The 27,846-nt window shown below is 54.4% G+C and overlaps 3 protein-coding genes across 5 annotated transcripts in view; 1 reads left to right on the plus strand and 2 right to left on the minus strand.

Moving 5' to 3' along the window:
* SETD1B (SET domain containing 1B, histone lysine methyltransferase) overlaps positions 1-6,823 on the plus strand; it is a 39,599-nt gene extending 32,776 nt beyond the window's left edge. For both annotated transcript variants that reach the window (XM_038762997.1, XM_038762996.1), the window contains exons 13-18: positions 166-1,614; positions 2,574-2,740; positions 2,889-3,020; positions 3,326-3,445; positions 3,939-4,076; positions 4,898-6,823. In XM_038762997.1, coding sequence (XP_038618925.1) covers positions 166-1,614; positions 2,574-2,740; positions 2,889-3,020; positions 3,326-3,445; positions 3,939-4,076; positions 4,898-5,071 — 2,180 coding nt within the window. In that variant the 3' untranslated portion in view covers positions 5,072-6,823. The remainder of the gene's footprint in view (positions 1-165; positions 1,615-2,573; positions 2,741-2,888; positions 3,021-3,325; positions 3,446-3,938; positions 4,077-4,897) is intronic.
* Positions 6,824-8,505: 1,682 nt separating this feature from the next.
* Positions 8,506-11,413, minus strand: LOC119941873. 2 transcript variants are annotated; one of them, XM_038762397.1, is made up of 4 exons: positions 11,335-11,413; positions 9,630-9,745; positions 8,977-9,105; positions 8,506-8,893 (listed from the first exon to the last, which is right to left on the minus strand). In XM_038762397.1, exons 1-4 carry the CDS (start codon positions 11,402-11,404, stop codon positions 8,585-8,587), a joined length of 624 nt encoding a protein of 207 aa, XP_038618325.1. In that variant the 5' UTR covers positions 11,405-11,413; the 3' UTR covers positions 8,506-8,584. The 2 variants fall into 2 exon arrangements, with proteins under 2 accessions (XP_038618325.1, XP_038618324.1); XM_038762396.1 differs by lacking the exon at positions 11,335-11,413 and having other exon boundaries at positions 9,630-9,971.
* On the minus strand, positions 11,388-27,310 carry HPD (4-hydroxyphenylpyruvate dioxygenase). The gene is made up of 14 exons (XM_038762395.1): positions 27,266-27,310; positions 27,045-27,071; positions 25,325-25,387; positions 24,037-24,141; positions 23,114-23,156; positions 21,146-21,228; positions 19,008-19,097; positions 16,644-16,747; positions 15,719-15,796; positions 14,606-14,768; positions 13,907-13,978; positions 12,747-12,869; positions 12,180-12,296; positions 11,388-12,024 (listed from the first exon to the last, which is right to left on the minus strand). The coding sequence occupies exons 1-14, from the start codon at positions 27,266-27,268 to the stop codon at positions 11,914-11,916; spliced, it is 1,182 nt and encodes a 393-aa protein (XP_038618323.1). The 5' UTR covers positions 27,269-27,310; the 3' UTR covers positions 11,388-11,913.
* Positions 27,311-27,846: the final 536 nt, after the last annotated feature.

Below are 27,846 nucleotides of genomic sequence, written 5' to 3' on the forward strand. Positions count from 1 at the left end.
GAGGGATCCAAAGTCCCCCCTCCTCCCTGCTGCACACACACCAGCTCCTAGTAGCCTCCAGCCTGGCTGGAGCCAAGGTGGTCCCAGGGACTCTACAGAGGAGACAGGGGGCTGGAGGTCTGCTGAGGGTCTCGTTATCACACACCCTGGCTTTCTCCCCTTTAGTGGAAGAGCCAGAACCGAAGCCCGAGAGCCCCCAGGGGCCAGCAGAGGAGGAGCCGCCCCGCGAGCTGCGACCCCCGACTCCCTCAGAGGAGCCTCCACCCAGCCAGACCAGCATTCCCGGAGACGTCCCGAGGCGGGCCTGGCCGGGGGAAGAGGGCAGGCTGGGCACTCCGGGCCCTGAGGTCCTCTGCCCCCCGGAACCGGAACCCGAGCTTCCCCGGGGACCTCCGCTGCTCCCCTCTCCACCCCCGGCCCCTGGCCCTGAGCGGCTCCCTGCCCCCCCGAAACCCCCGCCGGAGGAGGAGCTGCCCCGCACGCCGGGCCGGGTCGTCCTGGCCAAGTCCCAGAGCACAGAAACGGTGCCCGCCACCCCGGGCAGCGACACTCCCCTGACGGGCAGCAGCCTGACCCTCAGCTCCCCCCAGGTGCCCGGCAGCCCCTTCTCCTACCCATCTCAGTCGCCGGGGCTGAGCGGCGGGGGTGTCCCCCGGACTCCCGGGCGAGACTTCAGCTTCACCCCCACTTTCCCCGAGCCGGGCACCTCCTTGCTGCTCCAGGCCGGCCCCCTGCCGTGTCCCCAGAAGCCCCTCGGGGAAGGACGGGCCGAGGGGCCAGTGGACGAGCCCTCTGGAGCGGGTGGCCCACCGTCTCCCAGGCCGCTGGAGACCGGTCTTCTCCTGGCCTCCAGGACCACAACCCTTTCGCCTCCCCAGCCTCCCGCCCCCCAGGAGGTCCCCTCACCCCCGCTCCTCCCTCCCCCTCCGCCCCCTCCTCCTCTCCCTCCACCTCTCCCGCCTCCGGCCTCCCCTCCCCCCTGCCCGCCACCGGTGAAGAGGAAGCCAGGCCGGCCCAAACGCTCCCCACCAGCCGTGCTGGCTCTGAACGTCCCCCAGCCCGGGCCCCCCCAGCCCCCTCCCGAGCTCCCTGTCCCGCTTCCCCCGGCTGGTGGAGCCGGGGGTCGGGAGCAGCTGCTGCAGCTGGCCAGCCAGCAGGCCACCACTTTCTACGGCCTGCAGGACCCCCGGGCCGTGACCCTGGACTTCCGGAACGAGGGCGGCCTGGACCCCGAGCTCCCGGCGCCCGTGGCGGCCGAGGCGGAGAAGCTCCCCTTCAAGGAGCTGGAAAACCAGTGGTCCGAGGAGCCCCCGGGGCGCGGGGACGTGGAACTGGTGGAATGTGCAGGGTTCGTCAAGACCAAGGGGCCGTGGCGCCGCCCACCCAAGAAACGGCACGAGGATGCCGCAGCCCTGCCCTCGCCCGACTACTCGCCCCGCCGCCCCCTCTTCCGGCCCCGCTCGGAGTTCGAGGAGATGACCATCCTGTACGACATCTGGAACGGTGGCATCGACGAGGAGGACATCAAGTTTCTGTGCATCACTTACGACCGGCTGTTGCAGCAGGACAATGGCATGGACTGGCTCAACGACACCCTCTGGGTCTACCATCCCTATATCCTTTTCATTGGTCGCTGCCGGGTCGCTTGGGCTCCTGCTCCGGGGGCCCATCCTACTGGCCTCTCGCACCCCATAATGGCCCCTCCGGGCCTTTTGGGAACGTCAGAAATCCTACAGGGACAGGCAGACCTGCTTATTCCAAACAGTCAGTGATTCAGATTGAGCACTCACTGTATGCAGAGCGCTGTCCGAAGCGCTTGGGAGAGTACAGTAGAGTTGATGGATGCATTCCCTGCCCACAGCGAGCTTCCAGTCTAGAGAATTGGAAATGAGGCATCTTCAGATTGACCCCTCCCCTCCCCTTGGGGTTTCTTGGGACATTTCTCCTGCTCACGAGAGTGCTGTACCAATGCTTGGATAATTCACTCTGGTGAGTGGGAATGGAAGAGTCTGTATGGCCTGAGTGCAGGGAAGGGGAAAGCGGGGATGGAAGAGTCTGTATGGCCTGAGTGCAGGGAAGGGGAAAGCGGGGGGCTTGGGTCACTGCGAGACCTGCCCAGTCAGCCCCACCAAGACGACTGCCTCCCTCTCCCCTCTCCACCGTCCTCTCCTCTCCACCCCCCCCCGAGCTCAGAGCTCAGGCCCAGTACAACCTGAGGGGCAGGACTGGGGCCTATGGGCTCTGCCCCAGCCTTCGTGCGGCTCTATTGAGTCCCATATCGGAGACACTTTTCTTCCTTCTTGTCTTGAATTCCCCACCTTGTCAGAAGACAGGATGGATGCAGACAGGCCCCAGGCCATACAGTCAAATGTCTGGGGTCCCACCTTGTTTCAGACCCGCTCCCTCTGCCTCCTGGGGTTGCGATAACAAGTCCCCATTGGACAGGGCTGCCCTAGGGTTCTCTAAAATGCCCTCCGCCCCCAGACGGGAAAGCTGAGGGGCCCAGAACCCGGGGCCTGGGGGCTCCGTACTATCCCCTCAGTGGGTCTGTTGAGCCCTTAACCTCCCATCACCCACCAGCTTGTCCACCCCAAAGAAGAAGAAGCGGGAGGACGACATGCGAGAACACACGACGGGCTGTGCCCGCAGCGAGGGCTACTACAAGATCGACAAGAAAGACAAACTCAAATACCTCAACAACAGCCGCGCCTTCGCCGACGAGCCCCCGGCTGATACCCAGGTAGGTCTCGGCCCCAGCCACGCCCTGCCCCGTTCCGGCTGGCCTTCTCCTGCCGGGGCCCGGTTCCCAACTGAGGGGGCTCTCTCTCGAGGGTGCACCTGCCTCAACCCCCCCACCCTGAACCACGCTCGTCCCCCCCAACCCACAGGGCATGAGCATCCCGGCCCAGCCTCACGCCTCCACTCGGGCGGGCTCCGAGCGGCGCTCAGAGCAGCGCCGGCTGCTCTCCTCCTTTACCGGCAGCTGCGACAGTGACCTGCTCAAGTTCAACCAGCTCAAGGTGAGACTGCTGGGAGAAGAGGGGTCAGGGTTGTGGGGAAGAGGTGGGGGGCCCGGTGCTCCGGACTCTGGGTTGTCGCTGACCCACAGAGATCATCAGGTAGGGCTTAGGATCCATCTGTCACAGACGGCCAGCCAGAGGAGGAACCACTGGGCAAAGCCAGGAGATCTGTCCTCCATTGGGGGCTCTGCTCTCCGCTTCTTGAGCTGGGGCAGTGTGCCAGTTTTGCCCTGGGGAGCGAGGGCACACTCAGGGAGTGAGACGCCCTCGGAGCCCCAGAACTCATCTTTCCCGTGGGCCCCCAGTTCCGGAAGAAGAAGCTCAAGTTCTGCAAGAGCCACATCCACGACTGGGGCCTGTTTGCCATGGAACCCATCGCAGCCGATGAGATGGTCATCGAGTACGTGGGACAGAACATCCGGCAGGTATGGACCCTGGGGCGCACCAGCGGCTCCAAGTCTGTGAGACCTGGGGAAACCGAGTTCCGGGACGAGAAGGGAGCTGCCGGGGGACAGGGAGAGAGGGGAAGGGTTGGTCGGGGTTGTCCTAGGGCAGGAGGGGTAAGGCTCGAGCCGCCCGCCGCTATCTATAGAGAAGCAGCGTGGCTCAGAGGAAAAAGCCTGGGCTTGGGAATCAGTGGTCATGGATTCTAATCCCGACTCCGCCACTTATCAGCTGTGTGACTTTGGGCAAGTCACTTAACTTCTCTGTGCCTCAGTTACCTTATCTGTAAATTGGGGATTAAGACTGAGGGCCCCACGTGGGACAACCCAATTATCTTGTATCTACCTCAGTGCTTGGAACAGTGCTTGGCGCATAGTAAGCACGTAACAAATAACAGCATTATTATTATTATTATTATCCCTGGGACAACTCTGACCACCCCTTCCCCTCTCTCCCCCAACTCCCACACCCCAGGTGATCGCCGACATGAGGGAGAAGCGCTACGAGGATGAGGGCATTGGAAGCAGTTATATGTTCCGGGTCGATCATGACACGATCATCGATGCCACCAAGTGTGGCAACTTTGCCAGGTTCATCAATCACAGCTGCAATGTGAGTGGAAGGGGAGGAAGAGGAGGAGGAGGGAGGCGGAGGGCCCCCGGGGGGAGAGGAGAATGGGGTGGCAAGGAGGTAAGGAGGGGGAGCTGACAGTCTCACGGGGCAGAGACGGAAAACCCTGGCAAAGAGGAGTGGAAATAAGTAATTAGATGCATGTAGTTGTCTTAGCTATTCCAAGAAGACACCACTGAGGGTGAAAATTGGATGTTCAAGTTAACGAGCGCATGTTCACAGTTGGTGAGGATGGGAGAGGCCGATGGGTTTACATGACTTAGGATCTTGAAGGTAATCGGGGAAGAATTGTTAGAAGGAGTGAGATTTTAGAAGGGCTTGGACCGCGGGCCGGCTGAGGTCTGTTGGACTTTGCAGGAGGGAAAGAGAGGAGGGAGGAAGGGAGTTTCAAACTTGGGGAATGTCAGGAGCCGGGAGATGGAGGCAGGTGATCGAGGCTAAAAGGTAGGCTAGGGAGCAGATAGGGAATGTGGGGTGAATTGATACGGAGACTAGAAGCCGAGTGGGAGGAGCTTCAGCTTGTAGCAGGGGGGGCTTGGGAAGCCCCCCCTCCCCTCCTCCCACCATGGTGGTTTGAGTTTGGAGTACAGCCTCTGGACAGTGGGCAGGGTCGATGGACTGCCTGTCTAGAGCGAGGGAATGGCAGGGCTCTGGGTCAGGGGCCGAGACCCCGGGGGCTCCTCCCGCCCCACCCACTTGCTCGCTGGCTGACAGCGGGGTGAGGGCCAAGTAGCTCCAGGGGCAGACGGGACCGTTTTGGGGAGACTGACCCGCTGCTGCTGTCTCCCTCCGTCGCCCTCCAGCCCAACTGTTACGCCAAGGTGATCACCGTGGAGTCCCAGAAGAAGATCGTCATCTACTCCAAGCAGCACATCAACGTCAACGAGGAGATCACCTACGACTACAAGTTCCCCATTGAAGACGTAAAGATCCCTTGCCTGTGTGGCTCCGAGAACTGCCGGGGGACGCTCAACTAGCTCCCCCCATCCCTTGCCGCCAGCCTCTCGGAGACCCGGGGGCAGCTGCACTTTGCCAAAAGAAGAAAAGCCGAGCGCCCCAGGCCAGCCCGTGGCGGGGGCAGCGGACAACCCGGAGCGGGCGGCTGGAGTGGCCCGGAGCGGGCGGCGGTGCCCAAGCCCGCACGTCCCCGTTGGCCCCTGCCCGTGTTCCCCTTCAGGTGCTCTCCCTCTGCCACGGGTGTGACCCTGAGGCCGTTCCACGGCCCGGCTCGTTCGCACCAACACTAGCTCCTTCCTCCCCAGGTTCCAGCGTTGCTCCTTTTGGTGGGAAAAGGTACTTTATTTTTTTTTTTTATTTAAAGAAAAAAAAGGAAAAAACCCAACAACAGAAAGCCCACCCTACATCCCATGCCTGTCCTCTCTCCCAGTAAATGCTGCTATTTTTTTCCTCATCAAAAAAAAAAAAGAAAAAAAAGACAAAGGACATTTTTGCCATTGAAATGTGAAGCCAGAGACAGAGCAGGGGAGCGAGAAGGTGGGGTAGCCAGTTGAAGTTGCACAGTCTCTGAGGAAGCCGGGAAGAGGAAGCAAAGGAAGGGCTGAGTGACCTGGGAAGTCAGCTGCTTGCCGTGTGTATGTTTGTGTGTGTGTGTCTGTGTGTGTTTTCCCATTTCTTCTTCCCCCCCATCCCCCGAACTTCTTTCTTCCCCTCCCCAAACTCTGGCTGTTCCCTCTGCAGGCTGGACACCGGTGCCAGGGGGTGGGCACCCTCCAGGTCATGATGGCGCCTGTGGTCCCCACAGAAGAGACGCTGTGGCCCCGGTGCCCAGGCCCCACTCTTTCCCCCCCATAACACTACAAGCGTTCGGGGCGAGGGGGAGATGCTCAGCCGGTCTAAGGGCCCTTTTCTGCGGAACGATCGCTCCTTCGGGGTGGACGGCGCGTGGGGCTGGATTTAGTTGATAGAGAGTGTGCTCTGTCTCCCTGGCCCCCAATTCTGCTTTCAGGGGCCCAAGGGGGCTCTGCAGCATCATCTTTGGCCACTCTCCTACACTCCTAGGAGTGAACAGCCGGGCCCGGGGCACTTTAGGTTTGGGGCTCAGAAGTGGAGCGTGGTCTGGGCTCCCATGTTCCTGGGAGTTACCCCAGCAGCTCCCGGGAGGGGAAGCCCAGGAAGCAGGTTTAGCCTCGGTCCGGTCCGCTCTGTCCCCTTGAAGAAATCCCCTTTCGGTTTTTCCTCCTCGGCGAAGCCTACAAACCTCCGATCGGTTGGCACAGGTCAGTCTCCTGCCCCCCAACCCCCAGGCTGGTGTGTGTCTGAGCACGGGGACGGCTCCCTCCCCCGGCCCGACCTGACCCCTGAGGAAGCTTCCCTAGGCTTCCTCTCCCGTTCCCAGTAAGTGTGGGTGCGATCAGAACGGGGTAGCTCAGCCCCCATTTACTCCCCACCCCCTGATGTTGCCTGGCTGCTCCAGGCCTGGGCTCTTGGGTCCTGGGTCTGGGGAGTTGGTTCCCTTTCATTTCCTTGCCCCTCCTTCCCCGGTATGTCCAGGCTGGGGTGACAGCAGCCAGACAGGTGCTAAGGAACTGGCGGGAGGTGGGGGCGGGAATAGGGGCCCCCCCAAACCTCTCCAATTCACTCTTCTCCTCCCGCCAGCTTCATTCCATCCTCCCAACTTTTCCCTCTCAGGTTTGGAGTTAGGGGAGAATGGCGGGGAAGTGCGTCTAGAGCTGCCCAATGTTTACTTTCCCTTTCTTATGCCAGCATGGCGGTGGAGGCTGGGGGTGGGGAAGAGGAGTTGTGGTGGGGGGAGGCATGTGGGCAGGGGGATCCCTGCTTCACCCCCCCTTCTCCATCGTTCCTGCGGTGGCTTCCGACAGGTGCCCGGGTCTCCGCTCACCGGCACAGGTGCGGTGTGTGGCCCGCACCTCCCCTCCTCCCCAACCACCAAGCCAAAATGGCCCCATGCCTTTTCCAGCAGTAACTCAGTGGGATCCAGGGGGCCAAGGCAGGCCCCACTCGCTGATTTGGGCTTGTGTGGCTATCTGCCAATCCAGGGTTTTGTGTTTTGAGCTCTGCCCGCTCTCTCGGTTAACTCCCGGGGGCCAGGCCCCTTGGTCTGGAGCCCCGAGGGCCAATCCCTGCCCGCCCCGGCTTGTCTCTGCGCTGGGCTGTTGGACTTGCTTCACCCCCTCATGCGCTGACCCTACGTAGACCAGTTCACTTCCACAGGGAGAAAGGAATCAAAAGTTCTGAAACTCTGACAAAAGCGGACCTTAGTTTTCACTTAGTGTTTTTTCAGGGTTCATTTCAGTTTATTTGTGTACAAAATTGAAAATGAGAAAAAAGAACAACACAAAGAAAGGATTTTGAAGTTCAAAACCAATGCTTCTCCTGTATTATAGGCCAATATAAGATCTCTTGGAACATTGTTTCTTGTAGAAACATGTTGAAAATTTTTTGCTGATTTCTTTGTACTTCAAAAAAAAGGCATGTAAATAATTTATTAAAAGTGACTATTGTAATTTGGGGTTCTTTTTTTAAAGAAAAAATATGACAGCTCTCACTCCTGGCCATCCAGTGACGACAAACTGCTGCATATAAACAAGGAGCTGGTAGAACTTTTCAGCTTGTGTCAAGCTTGTATCATGTAAATTCTGTACAAAGTTTTTTTTTGTTTTTTGGGGGTTTTTTGGTCAAAGTAGTTAAATTAGAAGCATTAAGAAATGGAGGGGAAACAAGGCCAAGTTAAGGCCTTTTTTCTTTCTTTTTTGTTTTTGCCAGTCTGATACTTTATGTGCAAAAAAATCTATTTATTTCAAGTGAGGAAATGTGTACAGTCTATGAAGACGGCCTATTTAAGCAAATCTGCAACTGGATTTCAAAAAAAATTCTTTTTGTTTTGAAGATTTCCTCCTTAAATCACCACTTTAGTATTTGTCCAAGGGAAAGGAAACCCCGAATAGAGGACACTCAAAGTGGATTGAGGGGTGGTGTCAGGAAAAACCCTCCTTCCTTCATCCCCTCTCGGAACAACAGCCACTGGTCCCATTGCTTGCTTTTTTGGTGAGTTCTGTAAACAGGTTGTTCTAAAAATGTGCCCCAGTGAGGGTTAAAGACCCCCTCAGAGGGGGTACATTAAATGGTTTGCAATAACTAAAAGAATCTGCTTTTTTTTTTTTTTTGTAAGTTCCTTTTTTTTTTTTCCCAAATCTCTGCTTTGAAGATTGAGGATTTCTGTTTTGGGGATTTTTTTTTAAAGAAAAAATAATAAAATCTTAGGGATGTTTTGTGCATATAGAATCTGTCAGTACGTATATTGTTTTGAAGAAAAGTGTTTTTGTTGTGGATGTGTCTTGCTGTACATACTTGTTCATATTTTTGTGAATTCAATACTATGTACCATTGTATTATAGTAACTTTTATAAAGCAAACCATAAATATACTGACTTTTCTTACAGATATCCTATGTGTCTTTGCTCTCTTGGTCCACCTTTGTTAGGGGATGTTGCATAGTGGCAGGGGTGTAACTAAGGGCAGCGTAGTGCCGAAGGTCTTCTGGGGGTCCAGTGGCCCCTGCCCAAGCCTTGGAGTACATGAGGTCTCTGGCCTTGCCCATTTCCAATGCAGAAAACCGCTGCTGTCTCCACTCCTCTTGCCACCTGTGCCTGCTTGTGAGCACTCCTGATGCCAGTAGGCCACGGGGAACCCTCCCTCCTTCTGCCCTGGGCAAGGGAAGGGGTGCTGGGTGCCTCCACCGCTCCTCCGGGACCCAGATACCAGGATCCCCCCAGGACAGTGGTCCAGGCTGGAATTCCCCCAAGGAAAGTCTTCTTTCCCTGAGGTGAGCAGAGACAAGATGCGTGGCTCCCAGTCCTAAAAATCTACTCCTCCACCGCACCCCCTCGGCCCCCCTCCTCACCAAAAACTGGGGAAAAGCCAAAGGCAGCCCCGGAGCAGGGTGTGTTGGAGCGAGGTGTCCCAGAGCAGGGTGTCCTGGAGCAGGAGCCCTGCCTCTGGTGCAGGAGGTGGCCGGGAACACTGAGCACACCTGGAAGCAGGCAGGGGTGTCTTGTTTTTCTCAAGGTTGAGGCTGGATCTCCGGCTCTGGCCCTGCTTTGCACACTGGCAGCGCTGCCCCTCCCACTGTTGAGGGACCGGCTGGAGAGGCAGACGGCAGACTCTCCCTCCCCACAGAGCCTCAACCACCAGGGAAGCCGGTCGGGGTGGGCGGGGGCCCTGGCTGTGGGGAAGGTAGCCTCTTCCTTTTCACTCCCCTCAGGTCCCACCCTGAGAAGGGGCTCCCTCATTCAGCAAAGGTCCCACACTTGCCCCAGCCAGGGCTGAGCTACATCCACCTCCACCCCGACTCAGAAGTGGCTCCAACCGTGAGCTCGTTGTGGGCAGGGAAATGTGTCATGTTATATTGTACTCTCCCAAGGGCTTAGTACAGTGCTTTTCACACGGTAAGCACTCAATAAATTTAATTAATAATAATAATGATAATAATGGAGAAAAGTCCCAGGCTCAGGCAGACTGCCATATGTATGCCCGGCATACCGCAAAGAGCCTCACCTGCAGCTGGGTGTCCAGGATTGACACCCCAGGCCAGACGTGACCAACTAGAAAGAGGCAGCAAGAGGTTTGGAGACGGCCTTTCCTGGTCCGTCTTCCCCCCGTCCCCGGAGCTGCTGAACAAAGATGCAAGGTGTGGGACAGGGAGGGCTCTGGGAAGAAACTTCATCCACCATCTCCTTAGGGACACCAACTTCTTATTTCGAATCCTTCCAACCTTCTTGTTGGCTAGCTAGCCCCCCCAGGGCCTACACTCAGTCCCCGACCTGACTTTAGGCCAGCCCCCAGCTGAAGCTCTGGCCTGCTGGCCCACTGTTGGGTAGGGACCGTCTCTATATGTTGCCAGCTTGTACTTCCCAAGCGCTTAGTACAGTGCTCTGCACACAATAAGCGCTCAATAAATACGATTGAATGAATGAATGAATGCTGGCCGGGCCAAACTAAACCCCCTCACATTTTCCCATATTTTTCCTATCTATTTCATTTCAGTGTCTGCTTCCCCTTCGGTAAACTCCTTGTGAGTATGGAACGTGTCTTCCACCTTTGTTGGACTGTACCCTCCTAAAGGCTTAGTATGATGCATTGCACACAGTAAGTACTCAATAAATACCATTGATAGATTGAATGGGAAAGGCCCTGTTTGTTGCTCCCGCTGTTGGGTTGTGCATAGTCAAAAGCCACTGCATCCAGGAACCCTGAGGCGCCCCAGCATCTTCCCTCCGTCTCTCTCTCTCTCACCCTTCCTCTCTCTGTCAGTCAATCGATCAGTGGCATTTAAACACCTGCTTCTCACAGTTTCTGTCCACAAGAGCCATTTGCCTCCTGTGTGACGCTGGTCAAGTCACTTAATTTCCTGTACCTTAGTTCCTCACCTGTAAAGTGGAGATACAATACCTGTTCTCAATACCTGAGAGTCCCATGTGGGATGGAGACGGTGTCTAAACTGCTCCTCTTGCCTCTACCCCAGAGTTTAGTGGTATAGTACAGTGCCCTGCACGCATTTATTTATTTATTTATCTTACTTGTACACATCTAGTCTATTTTATTTTGTTAGTACGTTTGGTTTTGTTCTCTGTCTCCCCCTTTTAGACTGTGAGCCCACTGTTGGGTATGTTTGTACATATTTATTACTCTATTTTACTTGTACACACCTAGTCTATTTATTTTATTTTGTTAGTACGTTTGGTTTTGTTCTCTGTCTCCCCCTTTTAGACTGTGAGCCCACTGTTGGGTATGTTCCCACTGTTGGGCAGGGACTGTCTCTATATGTTGCCAATTTGTGCTTCCCAAGCGCTTAGTACAGTGCTCTGCACACAGTAAGCGCTCAATAAATACGATTGATGATGATGATGATTAAGTGCTGACTACGAGCCGAGCCCCATTAAGGGAAGACAAGATGATCGGGTCAGATACCGTTCCTTTCCATATGGGCCTCACCAGCTAAATAGGAGGTATTTAATCCCCATTTACAGATGAGGAAACTGAGGCACGAAGACGTAGCTTTCCCAAGGTTGTAAAGCAGGCAGGCAGCAGAGCTGGGATTAGAACCCCGGTTCTCTGATTCCCAGGGCCAGGGTTTTTCCAATAGGCCACTTGCCAGACTAGCTCCCAGCCACCCCCTCCCTTGAGAGATCAGTGAGGGGATGTTGTGGATTAGGAAGGCTGGGAACTAGGAGCAATGGGACTGAGGTTGATCTAGGGTTACCTGAGAAGGAAGACCAGTTTGGATGTGGCAAGAAGCAGTCACAGCCTCCCCAGTCTGGAACTTCAGCCATTTTATTTTCCCTGGCCGGTGAGACAGGCTGCTTTGCTCATTGGGTCTGAGCCCCTAGTGATCCTGCAGCAAAGACTCCAGCCCTGCCCTCACCTTCACCCTCATCTCGCCTTGTCTGCCTCAAGGTCAGGCAGGGGACCCAGGGCACGTCTCACTTCCCCCGGGGGCAGTCCTAGGTATGGATGGAGTGGCCGCTCTGTGCAGAGCCCCTGGGAGCTGAGGGAAGTGACAGAGGAAGGGAGAGATGCTGTCCCTGCCCCGAGGGAGCTTCCAGTCTAGTGGGGGTGATCCCTGGAGGACTGGCGGGTGAGGAGGAGCCTGGCAACTGTGGTAGGACTAGGCAGGCTGAGCCGGGTGGGGCCATAGAGGCCGGAGGTGGGAAGACTGTCCAGAACCAATTAAACTGGGCAAGACTTTCAGTGAGGTCTGAGCAAGGGGAGGGTAGAGAGCTGGAGAAGCGATCAGAGCGCCCAGCCAAGTGGCTGCCTGCCCGGGGCCTGAGGTGGAGGCCTACATGGCAGAGACCTCGCCATTGGGTGAGAGCACGGTGAGGTTGCCACGAGCCTGCTGGTCCTCCTCGATGGCTTTGAACAGGGAGGTGAAGTTGCCAGCTCCAAAGCCCTAGGGAGGAAGAGGTCATGAGAAAGAGAGGGAGAGATGAGGCACAGAGTGGCATGGGAGAGAATGGAAGGGCCACCCGCCGTGATGCCCAAAGCTCTCCCTTTGGTCCAACCCTGGGCTCTGCCCCTTGCTGGCCTCCAGCTGTCAGTCATCACCTGGTGATTGTGGCGCTGAATGACCTCCAGGAAGAGAGTGGGCCGGTCCTGCATGGGCTTGGTGAAGATCTGAAGCAGGTAGCCTTTCTCGTCATAATCCACCAGAATCTTCAGCTCCTGGGGGAGGGACAGCGGGGGGCAGGAGATGGCTTGGGGTAAGGCAAGGCATGGGGAAGAAAGCCCCCCTGATTCCCTGCCCACTCTCAGCCAAGAAGACCTCCAAGCCTCATGGGATGGCTGGCAGTAAACCAAGCCTTCGGCCACAATTTCCAGGGTCCAGGTGGGCGCCCTTGGCCTGGGCCTTCAACCAGTGCGCTGGGGGTTGGAGGGTACATGACCCCGTTGTTGGTAGCACCTCTGAGAGCCATTGCTCTACCTCAGATCTGCAGCTCTTTGGCTCCTCCCCAGAAGTGGCTGTAAGTCAACCAAGTCGTTAGGAAATGTGCTTACTCTGTAGTGCACTGCACCTAGTAGGGTCTGCAGCTGGAAGAGGAAAGTTAAGAACCAGGGAAGGGGCGAGAGGGCATTGAAGGGGTTTGGGAGAGGCTGGCAGGGCAGGGGACTGACCTCCAGCTGTTTGATGTTTTCCTTCACCCGGATCTTGGCAGTCTTGAGCTTCTCCCGCAGTTGCGTGTAGTATGTGGAGGGCACCGACATGAACTCCGTGCCACGTTCTTTCAAGTGCGCGATCTACCCGTGGGAGAGAGTATCGGGCTAATTGCCTCCTGGGCCACTCCCAGACCTCCACCCCAGCCATGACCCTTCTCAACTCCAAGGCCTCAAGGTGATCTCCCCAGGGGCCAAGAGCAGGGGTAGAGCAAGACCCCAGCACTCCCAGAGTCAGGTGTTTCAAATCCCCTTCTTCATTATAAGGATGGACTGTATTAAGTACTTACTATTTGCTAAGTGCTGGGCAGAGGCGAGATGATCAGATGGGACACACAGTCCCTGTCCCACAGGGGGGCTCACAATCTAAGAGGAAGGGAGAAGGGGTATCTTATCCCCATTTTACAAAGGAGGAAACTGAAGCCCAGAGAGGTTAAATGCCTTGGCCAAGGTCACACAGCCAGGGACAGGGACAAAGTGCGGGCCAGAACCCAATCTTCTGATTTCCAGCCCCATGTTCTTTCCACTAGGCCACACTGCTGCTTGTCTGAATCACTGGGTGACCCTGCTTCAGTTCCTGTCCCTCACTGGCCTTCAGTTTGCCTCGCTGAGCCCTGGGAGAGCTTGGGCTGACCTCTCCTGATTAGGGACAGAGAAGGACCCTTGGAGTTAATAATGATGGTATTTGTTAAGCACTTACTATGTGCCAAGCACTGTTCTAAGTGCTGAGATAGATGCAAGGTAATCAGGGGTCCCAGGTGGGGCTCACAATCTAAATCCCCATTTTCCAGATGAGATAACTGAAGCACCGAGAAGTTAAAAGCTCAAAGTCACACAGCTGACAAGCGGTGGAGCCAGGATTAGAACCCACGGGCTCGGACTCTCAAGCCCGTGCTCTTTTCACTAAGCCACGCTGCTTCTTGGAGTCATCATCATCATCATCAATCGTATTTATTGAGCGCTTACTGTGTGCAGAGCACTGCAGAGCACTGTATTGGAGTCGGAAAGGAGGGAGTGTTTCTGCAGCCTGGCTGGGGCCGGGGCTGAAGCTGGAGATGGGGCCGGAGAGGGCCGGGCTCAGGGGAGGAAGGCCAACTGGGGCCAGGGCCCAGAACACTTACCGCAGAGATGATGTCCTGAGTGTTGAGAGCAATGTGCTGGACGCCAGCTCCCCCGTAGTACTCCACGTATTCCTAAGAGGGGAAGAGACGGCTGGGGCTTCAATGGGGAGAAGCTACGTCCCATAAATGGGTTGGGATTTCCACCTGGAGCCTGCCTACCTGGAAGCTGCTCCCCGGCGGCAGGGAGAGCCTGGGGCTGCTGCCAGGGAGGCTACTGCCAAGGGGGGCTGCCTAGGCCCCCCAAACACCCTAATTCCACAACCCACCCAGGAGCCTCACATCCCATTGCATCCGGATCCCCTCCACTCAATGCCAAGTCTGGTCCTGCCCCAGTGCCCGGTTCCTAGGGCTCAATGGCTGGCCCTCTTCCCACCCAGGCCCGTGTTCTGCCGTGGCCCCTGGAAAGGGAATAAGTTCCAGCTCAGTGGGAAGGAGCATGGGCTTTGGAGTCAGAGGTCATGGGTTCAAATCCCAGCTCTTCCAATTGTCAGCTGTGTGACTTTGGGCAAGTCACTTAACTTCTCGGGGCCTCAGTTACCTCATCTGTAAAATGAGGATTAAGACTGTGAGCCCCCCGTGGGACAACCTGATCACCTTGCAACCTCCCCAGCGCTTAGAACAGTGCTTTGTGCATAGTAAGCGCTTAATAAATGCCATTATTATTATTATTAGGGCTCGGCTCCTACCCCCTCCTCTCACCTGGATCTGAGACTTTTTCTTGCCCAGGGCTGGCTCATTGATGGGCATCTTGATGGTCTCCTCATAGTTAGCCACCACGATGGAACGCAGGGCACTGAAGTCGGTGTGCACCTGCTTGTCATCCACAGACCAGAAGCGGTGGAACAGGAGGTTTTTCTGGTACCTGGATGGGGAAACCGAGGAGGGAATGGATAGAGGGAGCGAGGGAGGATCTGAGGGAGCCTTTTCAGTCCCCACACCGGCCGAGCTCACCTCCCAGCCGTTTCCCTAAGCTGGGGGACAGGGCCAGAGGGGTGGCTCTGGGCTCCAGCTCTGGAAGCTGAGATGGCCGCAGAAGCAGGACAGGTGCGCCCGGAGTTCTGAATCAGGAATCAATCTGTCCTGGTTCAGGCACTATCTTTCTGAGGCTGAGGGCCTCAAGTTGCTCCCCTCAGTGGTGGAGTGTGGATCGGTTGACCTCTAGACTATAGGGGAAGCAGCGTGGCTCAGTGGAAAGAGCCCGGGCTTTGGACTCAGAGGTCATGGGTTCAAATCCCACCTCCGCCACTTGTCAGCTGCGTGACTTTGGGCAAGTCCCTTCACTTCTCTGTGCCTCAGTTACCTCATCTGTAAAATGGGGATTACGATTGTGAGCCCCACATGGGACAACCTGATCACCTTGTATCCTCCCCAGCGCTTAGAACAGTGCTTTGCATGTAGTAAGCACTTAACAAATACCAAAATTGTTATTATTATTATTATAAGCTCATTGCGGGCAGGGAATGTGTCTGTTATATTGTTGTGTTGCCCCACCCCACCCCCCCCACAAGTGCTCAGAACGGTAGGCACTCAATAAATACAACTGACTGATTGATTTATCTCGTTTCTGGCCTGGGCTCTTGCTCCTCCTGTTCCCCTCCCAAATCCTCATGCCCCTGCCAGGACGGGGTGAGAGTAATACTTGGGCTGCCCCTATCATCACCTCATCTGAAGGCAGCAGACCTCTACTCCTGTCCCTGCACTCCCACCGCGCTGCCTCTGAGGACAGTTGGCAGACAGTTGAGGTCTGCCCTGGCCCGAAGGTGGGCCTGTTGCCCTGGATACAAGGGGCAGACCAACCAGCTGGCTTCTCACCACTCGACTGCAGGCACCATCTCATGGTCTGGCTGGTTGCCGACTACGTGGTCGATGAAGTTCAGCTTGCAGGCCGGCCTGGAGAAGAGATGGGGGGCACGGAGTGAAATGAAATCAGGCAGATGGAGGGGCTGGGCTGCCTAGGATCTTTCCCATCAGCCCTCTGCTCCCTGTCTTCTGTCCCTGAACCCCACCCTCTATCAGCGTCCTTCCGCCCCCACCCTCATCCCCAGAGGCCCCCCAGCCTCACTTTTGAAAGCAGGGCGGGGTTTAATGGACCACAGCCCCACAGCTCAAACTCTCAGGGACCCCATAGGCCTTTGAGGAAGGGGCTACTCTGGTTCTCCCCTCCCCTGACCCATCCACCCTGGGGAGGGAAGCATGCCTGGCCTCCAGGAAGGGCAGGAGCTGGAGGACTGGAAGCCTAGGGCCAACAGCTCAGGGCCATTTCAAACCTCAACCAGTCCTCAGGGGCCAGTTACCTCCTGACCCTGAGCTGGCCTTCCCAGAAAGGCAGGGGCAAGGATGGGCTGAAGACTTTGGTGGCCGTATGGGGCACGGCTGGTAGGGTGTTTTCTCTTCTCCTCAGAAGGACCCAGACAGCAGGCTCAGTCCCACCTTATTGGGGTTGAAGCACTGCACACCTGGCCCGGCCCCTCTCCACGTCTCCCACCATCAGCACACCCCGAGGGACGCCAGGTATCTCCATGAGGATCCTTTCCGGAACCGGAGGGAGCCCCTCACACGCTCGGGGCAACCCAGAGAGCCTGTCCAACTGGCCAATGGTCCCACATTCCAGGCCACAACTTCACCATTGCCACAGGATAGGGCAAGCGGCAGTGCGAACTGCTCAACTACCCCCTAGCTTTCTCCCAGCGCCTCCAGGCCTGCCCCATCTTACCTCCCTCAGGGCCCTAGCACTCACAGTTTGGGCAGCAGTGGGTCCAGGAACAGCGGAGCCTCATAGCCCGGAAGGAAGGGCCCCTTGTAGTCTATCTTCTCTATCAGGGTGTGTGTGGTGTCTCCGTACTGTGGGCACAGAGAACTAGGCTGGCTTACCCCTCTGGCCCTCCGTTCTGCCCAAGCAGAGTTCGAGCCCCCGTTGCCCACCCACCAAACTGTGACTTGGGTTCGGGGCTGCCGGGCTGAGATCATTCATGGCTCAAGTCATCCATAGCAGGATCTTTTTCCAAGTAAAATTGCTGTCTGCCTTTCCCTCACATGAGCACCTACTGCAGGCAGAAGATACTATTTGGCGCCTGGGGAACGTATAGAAGTAAAAGATGAATTGCTCTCCCACAAGGAGTTTCCAGTTTAATAGAAGAGATGGTAGACATAAACTGAGTAATATGTCCAGGTCGATTTGATCAAAGGGACCAGGTTTGGAGGCCAGACTCTTAAAGGAGCCTGGTCCTGTGAAAGGCAGCCCTGGGAACCTCTCTCCTCTGCAGTTTCGCATTTCCTCTTGCCTCCAGGACCTCTCTAACTGGATGCCCCGCCGGCACCTCTAGCTCAACGTAGCCAAAACTGAACTCCTCATCTTCCCTCCCCCTGACATTTCCATTACTGCTGACAATTCCACCACCCTCCCCGGCTCTCAAGCCTACAATCTTGGTATCATCCTTGACTCCTCTCTACCTTTCATTTTCCATATTCAATTTGTTGCCAAACTTTCCTCCACAAAATTTCCAGGCCCTGCCCCTTCCTCTCCATCCAAAGAGCCATCACACAGGTCCATCCACTTGCCATATCCTGCTTGACTACTATATATACCCTGTTCTGGTCTTCCTGCTTCTAGACTCCCCACTCCAGCCCATATTACTCTCTGCTGTCCTGATCACTTTTATAAAACATCATTCTGTGCGTATCTCCCCACTCCTCAAAAATCTCTAATGGTTGCCCATTCCTCTCCACAGCAAGCAGAAACTCCTGACCATTGGCTTTAAGACACTCAATTAGCTCTCTCCCCCACTGCTTTATCCACTCTCTTCTCCCACTACGCCCCAGCTCACACTCTTTGTTTCTCTCAAGCTAACCTACTCATTGCACCACAGTCTCATCTCTCCCTCCACCACCCTCTTGGTCACACTCTCCTCTCAGCCTGGAGCTCTCTGTCCATTCATATCTGGCAGACAACAGTTCTCCACATCTTGGATACCCTCGTGAAATCCAGATCTTCTCCAATAAGTTCTAATTTTCTTACCTCCAACTACCACTTCAGCACCTCTGTGCTTCCTAAACTCTTGAATCCTCACCATTCATTCATTCAGTCATATTTATTGAGCGCTTATTGTGTGCAGAGCACTGTACTAAGTGCTTGGGAAGTACAAGTCGGCAACATATAGAGACGGCCCCTACCCAACAACGGGCTCACAGTCTAGAAACAAGCATCATTCATTCATTCATTCAATCGTATTTATTGAGCGCTTACTGTGTGCAGAGGACTGTACTAAGCGCTTGGGAAGTACAAATTGACAACATATAGAGATGGTTCCTACCCAACAACGGGCTCACAGTCTAGAAGGGGGAGACAGACAACAATATTTTTCTACTCTATTACCTTCTCCAGTCTGTAGTCTATTTTAGGGCCTCCCTTGCTAAGGGGAGGGAAGGGCCTTGAGGGCAGAGTACTCTAATGTACCCTTCCAAGCATTAGTACAGTGCTCTCTGCATTCAGTTGGCGCTCAGTAAATATGCCTGACTAATTAATCGATTGGCAGAGAGTCAGAGCCCCACCAAGGCCAGCTCAGGAGAAAGAGGGCCAGAAGGGAATTGTGCAAAATCAAGCAGGAGAGGAGCAGGTGGAGCAGGGAACTCTTGCAGGAGCTGAAAGCAGGAGCTGAGGTGGGCTGCAGAGAAGTGGGGGTGGCTGCATAATGGGTAGAGCACCAGCCCAGGGGTCCGAAAGTCAGGGGTTCTAATCCTGGCTCCACCACTTGTCTGCTGTGGGACCTTGGGCAAGTTACTTCACTTCTCTGGGCCTCAGCTACTTCATCTGTAAAATGGGGATTGAGACTGTGAGCCCACTGTTGGGTAGGGACTGTCTCTATATGTTACCAATTTGTACTTCCCAAGCGCTTAGTACAGTGCTCTGCACACAGTAAGTGCTCAAAAAATACGATTGATGATGATGATGATGATGACAGGGAATGTGTCTAACCCAATTTGCTTGTATCCACCCCAGCATTTAGTACAGTTCCTGGAACATAGTAAGCATTCAACAAATACCATAGTTATTATTATTATTATCATTCTCCCCAATTTCCCAGGAGGGCTCACTGGGACTCACCGTCTGTAGCACGGCAAACTTAACCCGCCCGTTCTTGTCCTGCTCCACCCAAGGCTCCTTCACGATCGCAGCACCTCGCTCTCGGGCTTTCTGTGGATGAGAGGGGAAGAGCTGAGGCCCCTGGCAGCCCCTCCCACCCTGGTTCCCTTCTCTGGTCTTTCCCACTCCAGCCTGGGACCAGCCTGGAACCAGCCTTCGCAAAGGGAGACAGACCCCCATACCCCTCCTTGCCTCCAGTCTTAGAGCTCGAGTTCCTGCCCAGGATCACTGGGACCCTCCCAAATCCTGAAAATGGATGAGAGATGGTTGGAGAGAGGTGCTGGGTGTCCAGGGGGAGAGCTCTAAAGAAGAGGCCATTCTGTTTGTCGTGGGTGGGCCTCAGGCAGTGGAATGATTCCTGGGCCAATTCTGGCTGAGGAGGATTGATCTTGGAAATCCCTCCCTTATTGGCAAGAGCCCAGGCTTGGGAGTCAGAGGATGTGGGTTCTAATCCCAGCTCCACCACCTGTCTGCTGTGTGACCTTGGGCAAGGCACTTAATTTCTCTGTGCCTCAGTTCCCTCATCTGTAAAATGGGGATCAAGACTGTGAGCCCCACGTGGGGCAACCTGATATCCTTGTATCCACCTCCCAGTGCTCAGAACAGTGCTTGGCACACAATAAATGCTTAACAAATACCATCATTATTATTATTATTATTATCCACAATGTCATCATCATCATCGCCATCATCACCACCTTCATCATTAATAATAATAATAATAATGGTATTTGTTAAGCACTTACTATGTGCCAAGCACTGTTCTAAGCACTGGGGTAGATACAAGGTTATCAGATTGTCCCACATGGGGCTCACAGTCTTAATCCCCATTTATCAGATGAGGTAACTGAGGCACAGAGAAATCAAGTGAGTTGCCCCAAGTCACACAGCTGACAAGTGGCGGAGCCGAGATTAGAACACACGACCTCTGACTCCCAAGCCCGTGCTTTCTTCTAAGCCATGCTGCTTCCCCATTACCACTGCCAACATCTTTATCATCATCATCGCTAACATTGTCATCACCACCATCATCACCACCAATATCATATATGTACATATTTATAATTCTATTTATTTCATTAAAGATGAAGCGCTCAATAAATACGATTGATGATGATGATGATGATAAAGATATGTATATAGCTATAATTCTATTTATTGATATTGATGCCTGTTTACTTGTTTTGATGTCTGTCTCCCCCCCTTCTAGACTCTGAGCCCACTGCGGGCAGGGATTGTCTCTATTTGTTGCTGAATTGTACTTTCCTAGCACTGTACTTTTAGTACAGTGCTCTGCACACAGTAAGCACTCAATAAATATGATTGAATGAATCGTCACTATCATCATCATTATGGTCATCATCTAGCATGGCCTAGCAGAAAGAGCGCAGGCCCGGGAGTCAGGGGGTCTGGGTTCAAATTGTGGCTCCGTCAATTGCCTGTTGTATGGATTTGGTCAAGTCACTTAACATCTCTCTACCTTAGTTTCCTCATCTGTAAAGTGAGGATTAAATACCTGTTCTCCCTCCCTCTTAGACTGTGAGCCCCATGTGGGACAGGGACTGTGAGCTGATTATCTTGTATCTACCCCAGTGCTCAGTACGATGCTTGCCACATAGTAAAAGTTGAACAGACACCTTTGTTATCGTTACCAGAGATTGGCTGAATGCACACCAGGACCAGAATTAGAGGGGTGGCTCAGTGCCACAGGCCTAGCACAATTCAAAAAGGAGTCCACACACAGGAATACAAAACTATTAATTAAAAATCAAATCAGTTTAAGACAGGGCACTGCTGAAGAAAATTCCCATGAAGCCCGAAAGTGGCAGCCGGGCTAGGAATTGGGACTCCCATTTAGTCTGACTCCCAATGGCCAACCAGGTAAACTGAGGCCCAGAGACTTTTCCCATCACTGGTTTAGGGAGTGAGGACTGAACCCTGGTCTCCTGGCTCTGACTGCCCTTGCTAAAGAATAGCATCCCTACTCTCTACCCACCTCAGCCCAGGGGCCACCCTTAAAGAGGCTGAGGCTGGTTGGGGCCCGCTGAGGCCAGCTGGGATCACATCCCTCCAGAGATAGGGGCCCGGTGGGTTCTCACCTGCACGATAAAGTCGCAGTCCTCCACCTGGAAGGCGACGTCCTTCACACCGTCTCCATGTTTCACTAAGTGCTCCCCCATCTCTGTGCTCAGGGGAAACAAAGATCACTTGGACATCTGAGTCTCTCCTCACCCTGCCCCCCAGCCAACTTACCCACTGAGTTCCCCCCATTCCCATTCCCCAGTCCCCCCCTCGTCCCCCTCTCCATCCCCGCCATCTTACCTCCTTCCCTTCCCCACAGCACCTGTATATATGTATATATGTTTGTACATATTTATTACTCTATTTATTTATTTATTTATTTATTTTACTTGTACATATCTATTCTATTTATTTTATTTTGTTAGTATGTTTGGTTTTGTTCTCTGTCTCCCCCTTTTAGACTGGGAGCCCACTGTTGGGTAGGGACTGTCTCTATATGTTGCCAACTTGTACTTCCCAAGTGCTTAGTACAGTGCTTTGCACACAGTAAGGGCTCAATAAATACGATTGATTGATTGATTGATTGATTGAGGGTGGAGGGTCTCTCTCTGCCTCTCTGCCCCTGCCCTAAGACTGGCTAAACAGCTAAGGGGAGGCCAGATGGCTTAGTAACATCACAAGGATTATCTAGGCTTGGGCTATCTGGATCTCCACTGGGGTCATTTCATCCCTCCCCCTGCCTCCAGGCTCAATTAAACTTCACCCAGTCCTTGAAAATGGGTACTGTCTGTACTTAAAGATCTCCTGGGAAGGAGATCCCCACAGCCTCCCTTCATTAGCTCTTCTCAATAGCTCACAAACTTCAGGAACTAGGAACATAGCTCATATCAAACTAAATGAGAAGGAGTGAGGCCTAATGGAAAGAGCACAAGCCTGGGAGTCAGAGGACCTGGGTTCTAGTCCCAGTATCATCACTTCATTCGTTCATTCAATCGTATTTATTGAGCGCTTACTGTGTGCAGAGCACTGTACTAAGCGCTTGGGAAGTACAAGTTGGCAACATATAGAGACAGTCCCTACCCAACAGTGGGCTCACAGTCTAGAAGGGGGAGACAGAGAACAAAACAAAACATATTAACAAAATAAAATAAGTAGAATAAATATGTACAAGTAAAATAAATAAATAAATAGGGTAATAAATACATACAAACATATATACATATATACAGGTGCTGTGGGGAGGGGAAGGAGGTAAGGCGGGGGGATGGAGAGGGGGAGAAGGGGGAGAGGAAGGAGGGGGTTCAGTCTGGGAAGGCCTCCTGGAGGAGGTGAGCTCTCAGTAGGGCCTTGAAGGGAGGAAGAGAGCTAGCTTGGCGGATGGGGGAGGGGTCATACAGTATATCACTTGTATACTGTATGACCTTGGACAAGTCACTTGATATCTCTGGGCCTCAATTTCCTCATATGTAAAATGGGAATTCCATACCTGTTCTCCTCCAACTTAGTCTGTGAGCCCTACATGGAACAGGGACCGTGTCCAACCTAATTATCTACCTCTGCCCTTAGAACAGAGCTCGGCACCGAGTAAGCACTTAAGAAGTACCATAAAAAAAGTCTTGTTGAAATTTCCTCCTTTTTCACCCAGGAGGATTTATTGCAATCTGGGCTTCGAATTTAGCTCCCTGGACTAGGGGAGCGGTGTTTCTGGTCTGGGCCTACAGCTTCCCCTAGAGAATAATAATAATAATGGTATTTGCTAAGGGCTTACTATGTACCAAGCATTATTCCAAGCACTGGGGTAGAGACAAGGTAATCAGATTGTCCCATGTGGGGCTCACAGTCTTAATCCCCATTTTCTAGATGAGGTAACTGAGGTACAGAGAAGTTAAGTGGCTTGCCCAAGGTCACCCAGCAGACAGGTAGCAAAGCAAGGATTTCAACCCTTGTCCTCTGACTCCCAAGCCTGGGCTCTTTCCACTGAGCCACGCTGCTTCTCAACCCTCCAAGCAGAGCAGACGGTCTCTGGCCAATCAAGGGAGACTCACCTTTATTTCCCGGGTTGAGAGCCGAGGAAAAGATGAATATTATCTGGAGAAGAGGGAGAGAAAGCAAGGTAGAAGGGCGGGAGGGGCAACTTGGAGAAGATTCTTGGTGTAGGGGAAGAAGCCCAAGGAGTTCACCCTGAGTGACTCCCCCAGCTCCTCAATTCTGGAGCTGAGACTTTTCCTGAAAGACCACCTGAAATCTGGGGGCAAAGACTTGATCTGCAAGCTTTATTTTGTTAGTATGTTTGGTTTTGTTCTCTGTCTCCCCCTTTTAGACTGTGAGCCCACTGTTGGATAGGGACTGTCTCTATATGTTGCCAATTTGTACTTCCCAAGCACTTAGTACAGTGCTCTGCCCATAGTAAGCGCTCAATAAATACAATTGATGATGATGATGAACTGACTCAAGAATTAAGACGTGGCTGGGCAATTCAGGAACTGAGTCTTGAGAGGACTCCCTGTGGTTAGAGGGGATGGAGGCAACTGAGTCAATAGGAACAACCAACTCAGGTAGCAGTAATGCTGTTTATTGAGTGCCCAGTGCACTGTACTAAGCACTTGAGTCTCCTCTGGCTGCAAGGAAAGTCCTTTGGAGGAGAGAGGGACTGAGGCAGAAAATGATCTGGGGACACAGGGGGCAATCCAAGGACCACTGGCTGATCAATCAGTGGTATTTATTAAGTGCTTACTGTGAGCACAGCACTGTACTAAATGCATGAGAAAATACAATGCAACAGAGTTGGTAAACACAGTCTGTGCCCACAAAGAGCTACGGCGGGGAAACCAAGAGCCCAATACCTCTAGACCCAGTTGAGTGCCAAGAATGGGGGAACCCTACCTGGCTAAGGCTGGGGGATTGTGGTACAAGAGTTGTGAGCTCTGTCTGACAGGAAATCTAGTCAGGGGTGGGGGAACGGACTCACCTTATCCTGCTTGATGACGTGAGACACCACCTCCCTGGAGCCCGTCTCCAGCCCCCGATAAGCCAGGGGCTCAAACCCCATCTTGTTACAGTAGAATGAGGCCGCCTGAAGAGCAGAGCAGAATAAGGACCAGATGGCTTGCAGACCAGTTAGCTCACAGCCCAGACCACTCGCAGATGAGGCAGTTCACAGACTGGGTGGCTTGTGGACCGAGCTCCTTACAGATGGGGTGACTCACAGGCCGGACCGCTCACAGATGGACCATTTGCAGATCGGGTGATTCGCAGACTGGGTGGCTCACAGACTGGACTACTTGCAGACTGGACCATTTGGAGGCCGGACCATTCGCCGATCGGGTGGCTCACAGACTAGGCGGCCTCCAGACCAGGCCACTCATTGACTGGGTGGCTCACAGACCAAACCGCTCGCAGACCAGACTGCTCACAGACCAAACCGCTCGCAGACCAGACTGCTCACAGACCAGACCACTTGCAGACCTGTCTGCTCACAGACCAGGCTGTTCGCAGACCAGGCCACTCACAGACCAGACAACCAGCAGACCAGGCCTCTCGAAGACCAGGCCACTCACGGACTGGAAGAGGTTGGGGGAGGGAGGAGAGGGTCTTGAGGGAGGGGCAGAGAAAGTAGGACTGGACAGCTCTAGGAGGGCAATAGAAAAGGTTGAGAAAACCCTCAGGGGTCAGAAGACCCCAGGGTGCTCAACTAGGGCAGCTAATCCTTCATCCACAGGCTCAGCCTCCAGCGCTCAGCCTCTTCTCCCTCCTTCTGGGAGCCGGCCCCAGGGAGCTAAGCCTGAGGGCTGGCTGAGGATCTGCAGGGCTAAGGCCCAGGGTGGGAGGATTTGGAGCCAGGCTCTTGCCCGGGGGCCGGGCCCAGGCCCAGACCCAATGGGGAGGTGTTGCTGAACTTGTCAGTCGGCTTGGCCAGAGTTGCTGGCCCCACAGCCAGGGCCCTGAGGATGGGCTGCTGGCCAGGGCCGGATTGTGTAAGAGTCCAAGGGGCATCCTGGGGGGATCTGCCCACTGCCCTCTTCCCCTTTCCTGCAGGCTCAGGCCATCTGGAATAATTGGGTGCAGATTCCAGACCTGTCTCCCTTCATGTGTCGGATCCTCCCCTCCCAGGAGCCAATCAGGAGCCCAGGCAAGAAGATACCCCCGATCCACCCGACCAGAGCCCTGGCCCAGCTTCTTCCCTGCCCCCCAGGTCCCAGTCCACCAATTCTGATTCCTCCATGCCCCAGCCACCCTCCTCTTGCCCGGCATCCTACCTGCTTCGCATTTCCAACCCAGAAGGTCACTGAGTGAAAGTGGAGAAATTGGCCTCTCAGGGGCTGTGGAGAGGCAAAAGCAGTTGGTCTGGCAGAGGAAGCCAAGGACTCTGGGATAGCAGGTCCCCTGTGGTTGGGGGAGTTTTCTTCAGGCCTTCGGGATTGGGGACAGTATCTCGGGACATTTCCAGCAGAGAGGCCCTTGGGAATGAAATCCCCACGTCCGGCCCCTCCTCTATAGACACGACAGTTCCTTGTTGCTCTCTGGGGAGAGGGGATGGATGTTATGGGCTAGGGAGCGGGGCCGGAAGGAGTACGGGAACACCAGCTGGGTGAACTGGAGGGGAGAGGACAGTCATGTCTGAGGGGCGGTGAGGAAGGCAATTGCCACATGCATAGCCTCGGGAGCCTGGGCTGGACTGGGGAGAATGGGGAGAACAAGTCACTGCTTCTCTAAACAACCTCCCCTGAAGTCAGTGTGGCCACCGACCAGCTGAACTGCAGTGGTGAAGAGATGTGGTGCGGTGGTGGGATGGACAGGGTTGGGCAGAGGCAGAGGAGGCTGCATTCACAGGCCGTATGGGTTATGACTTTGCGCGTCTCTGGGTTGGGGAGGAGGGGTCGGTGGTGGAGGGAAGCTCTGAGGGAAGAGGAGAACCTGAGGATGGAGCAGTGTGCTCCTGGACCAGCACTATAGCACCTGGGGAATGCAGAATCTGCTTCTGGACTTCCCCGTTCTTCCCCTTTCTAGCCTTTAGCAAGAAGCCCCAGATATCCAGTCAAAGTGGTCAAGGGGCAGAGCCGGGGACCTGCAGGGGACTGGAAGTGGAATGGTACCCTGACACCACCAGGACTCCAATTAAGCCTCCCACCCTCAGGATGCTCAAACCAAGTGTGAGGTTGCCCGGAGCACGCACTCCCCAGTGGTGGATCAGCCCCCGTCTTGAGGGTCACTGGCTGAAAAGAAATTCTGAATCACAGATTAGTGCCATTTTGAGTTATGACCCGTTAAGCGGGCACTTTATCTGGCCACTTCCTCCATTGTCTACTTGGTTTAAACTATGTAGTCATTGGCCTAGCGATGAGGGAACAGAACTGAGTGCTAGAGAGGGTGGGGCATTCTATGATCCCTACTCCTGCCCCTCTTGCGGCTGCTTATTGTCCCCTCCCCTGCCTTCTCTCTGTCCTCCAGAGGAATGGTGGTGGCAGGGGTGGCAGCAGCGGTGGTGGCACGACACCCTCAGAGACCCTCTGCATGTCCTCTTTGTGCACGGTGAGGCGGGAGCCCTGAGGGCCAGGGGCTATGGTGACAGACACAACATAATAATTATAATGGTATTTGTTTAGCGCTTACTATGTGCCATCCCCAAAAGGATCCAGGACACAGCTTCGTGAGGCTCATGGGGACAACTCCCCCTACCCAATATGCATCAGATTATAACATATCACAACATGTCAATTGAATTATTTAATCGTTGACGCCAATCAAAAGCACCCTAAGCAATTAGCACCTCTGTTGGGTACCCGGATCTGCTTTCAGAACCCAGTCCCCAGACGTGTCTATGCACGGCCTCTGAGCTAGGATATGGAACCAGGCCGTACCCTGTTTCTGGATGGAAAGTCTCTGGGGGATTGTGGCCAGCAGCAAGCCCATTGCCCGCTTCACCCTCCCCACACGCCCCATTCCTTCCTCCCCAGGCCCCTGACCATCCCTCCTTACCTTTTCTCCTTTGTCTGTGTAAGTCGTCTAAAAAACAAAAAGGGAAAATAGAGCAATGAGGCTTCTTAGCCTCAGCCCGGAGAACCAGAGGTCACCCAAGATTGCCTCCTGGAGTCACCCACTCGGGGACTTTATGACGAGCAATTCATCCTTTCCTGGGCCGGGCTGCCCGGAGCACCCGGGTGGCCCTGGAAGCCGTGGGAAATCCCAGAGACACTCACCATGGTGAGGTCGGTCTCTCTGCTTGGACTGTCCCAGCTGGCAAGCCTGCAGAGGCAGATCATATAGTGCTGGGGGCCTGGGAGGAGGCCCCACCTCCAGCTCGGCCCCCGGGGGCCCCACCCACTCTGCCTGGAATCCAAATCAGTTCAAATGGAGAGAGTTGTTTGGTTTGGACCATGGGCTTTCTCCTGGGGGAGAGGAGAGGACCAGAGGGAGGGAAGGCCTGGTTTTAGGGCAAGACCAAATCTGCGGGAACCACACTGGATCATGACCTTTACCCCCATGTGCTGGATCCAGATCCCTTCAGCCCAGCCTAGTGCTGGCTCTTCAAAGAGCTCTGGCAGCAGCAGTAGCTCCCCGGCCCCCTCCCCACCACTTTGCGAGCAGGGAAGAGCGGAGGATAAGGATAAAACCTGATCCTGGCTGACTGACTTCGGGGCTTTTCCGCTGAGACCCATGCGTTATGTCACCAGAGTCAGGGGTTCGGGGCCGGAACCTGGAACTAGGACGTGGGGAATCTGACCTTCATTCCCAACTGACCCTGGATTACTGTGGGCTGCCAAGACCAATCCCACCTCCC

This window comes from Tachyglossus aculeatus, chromosome 21, assembly GCF_015852505.1.
Source record: "Tachyglossus aculeatus isolate mTacAcu1 chromosome 21, mTacAcu1.pri, whole genome shotgun sequence".
In the NCBI taxonomy this organism is placed as follows: domain Eukaryota; kingdom Metazoa; phylum Chordata; class Mammalia; order Monotremata; family Tachyglossidae; genus Tachyglossus; species Tachyglossus aculeatus.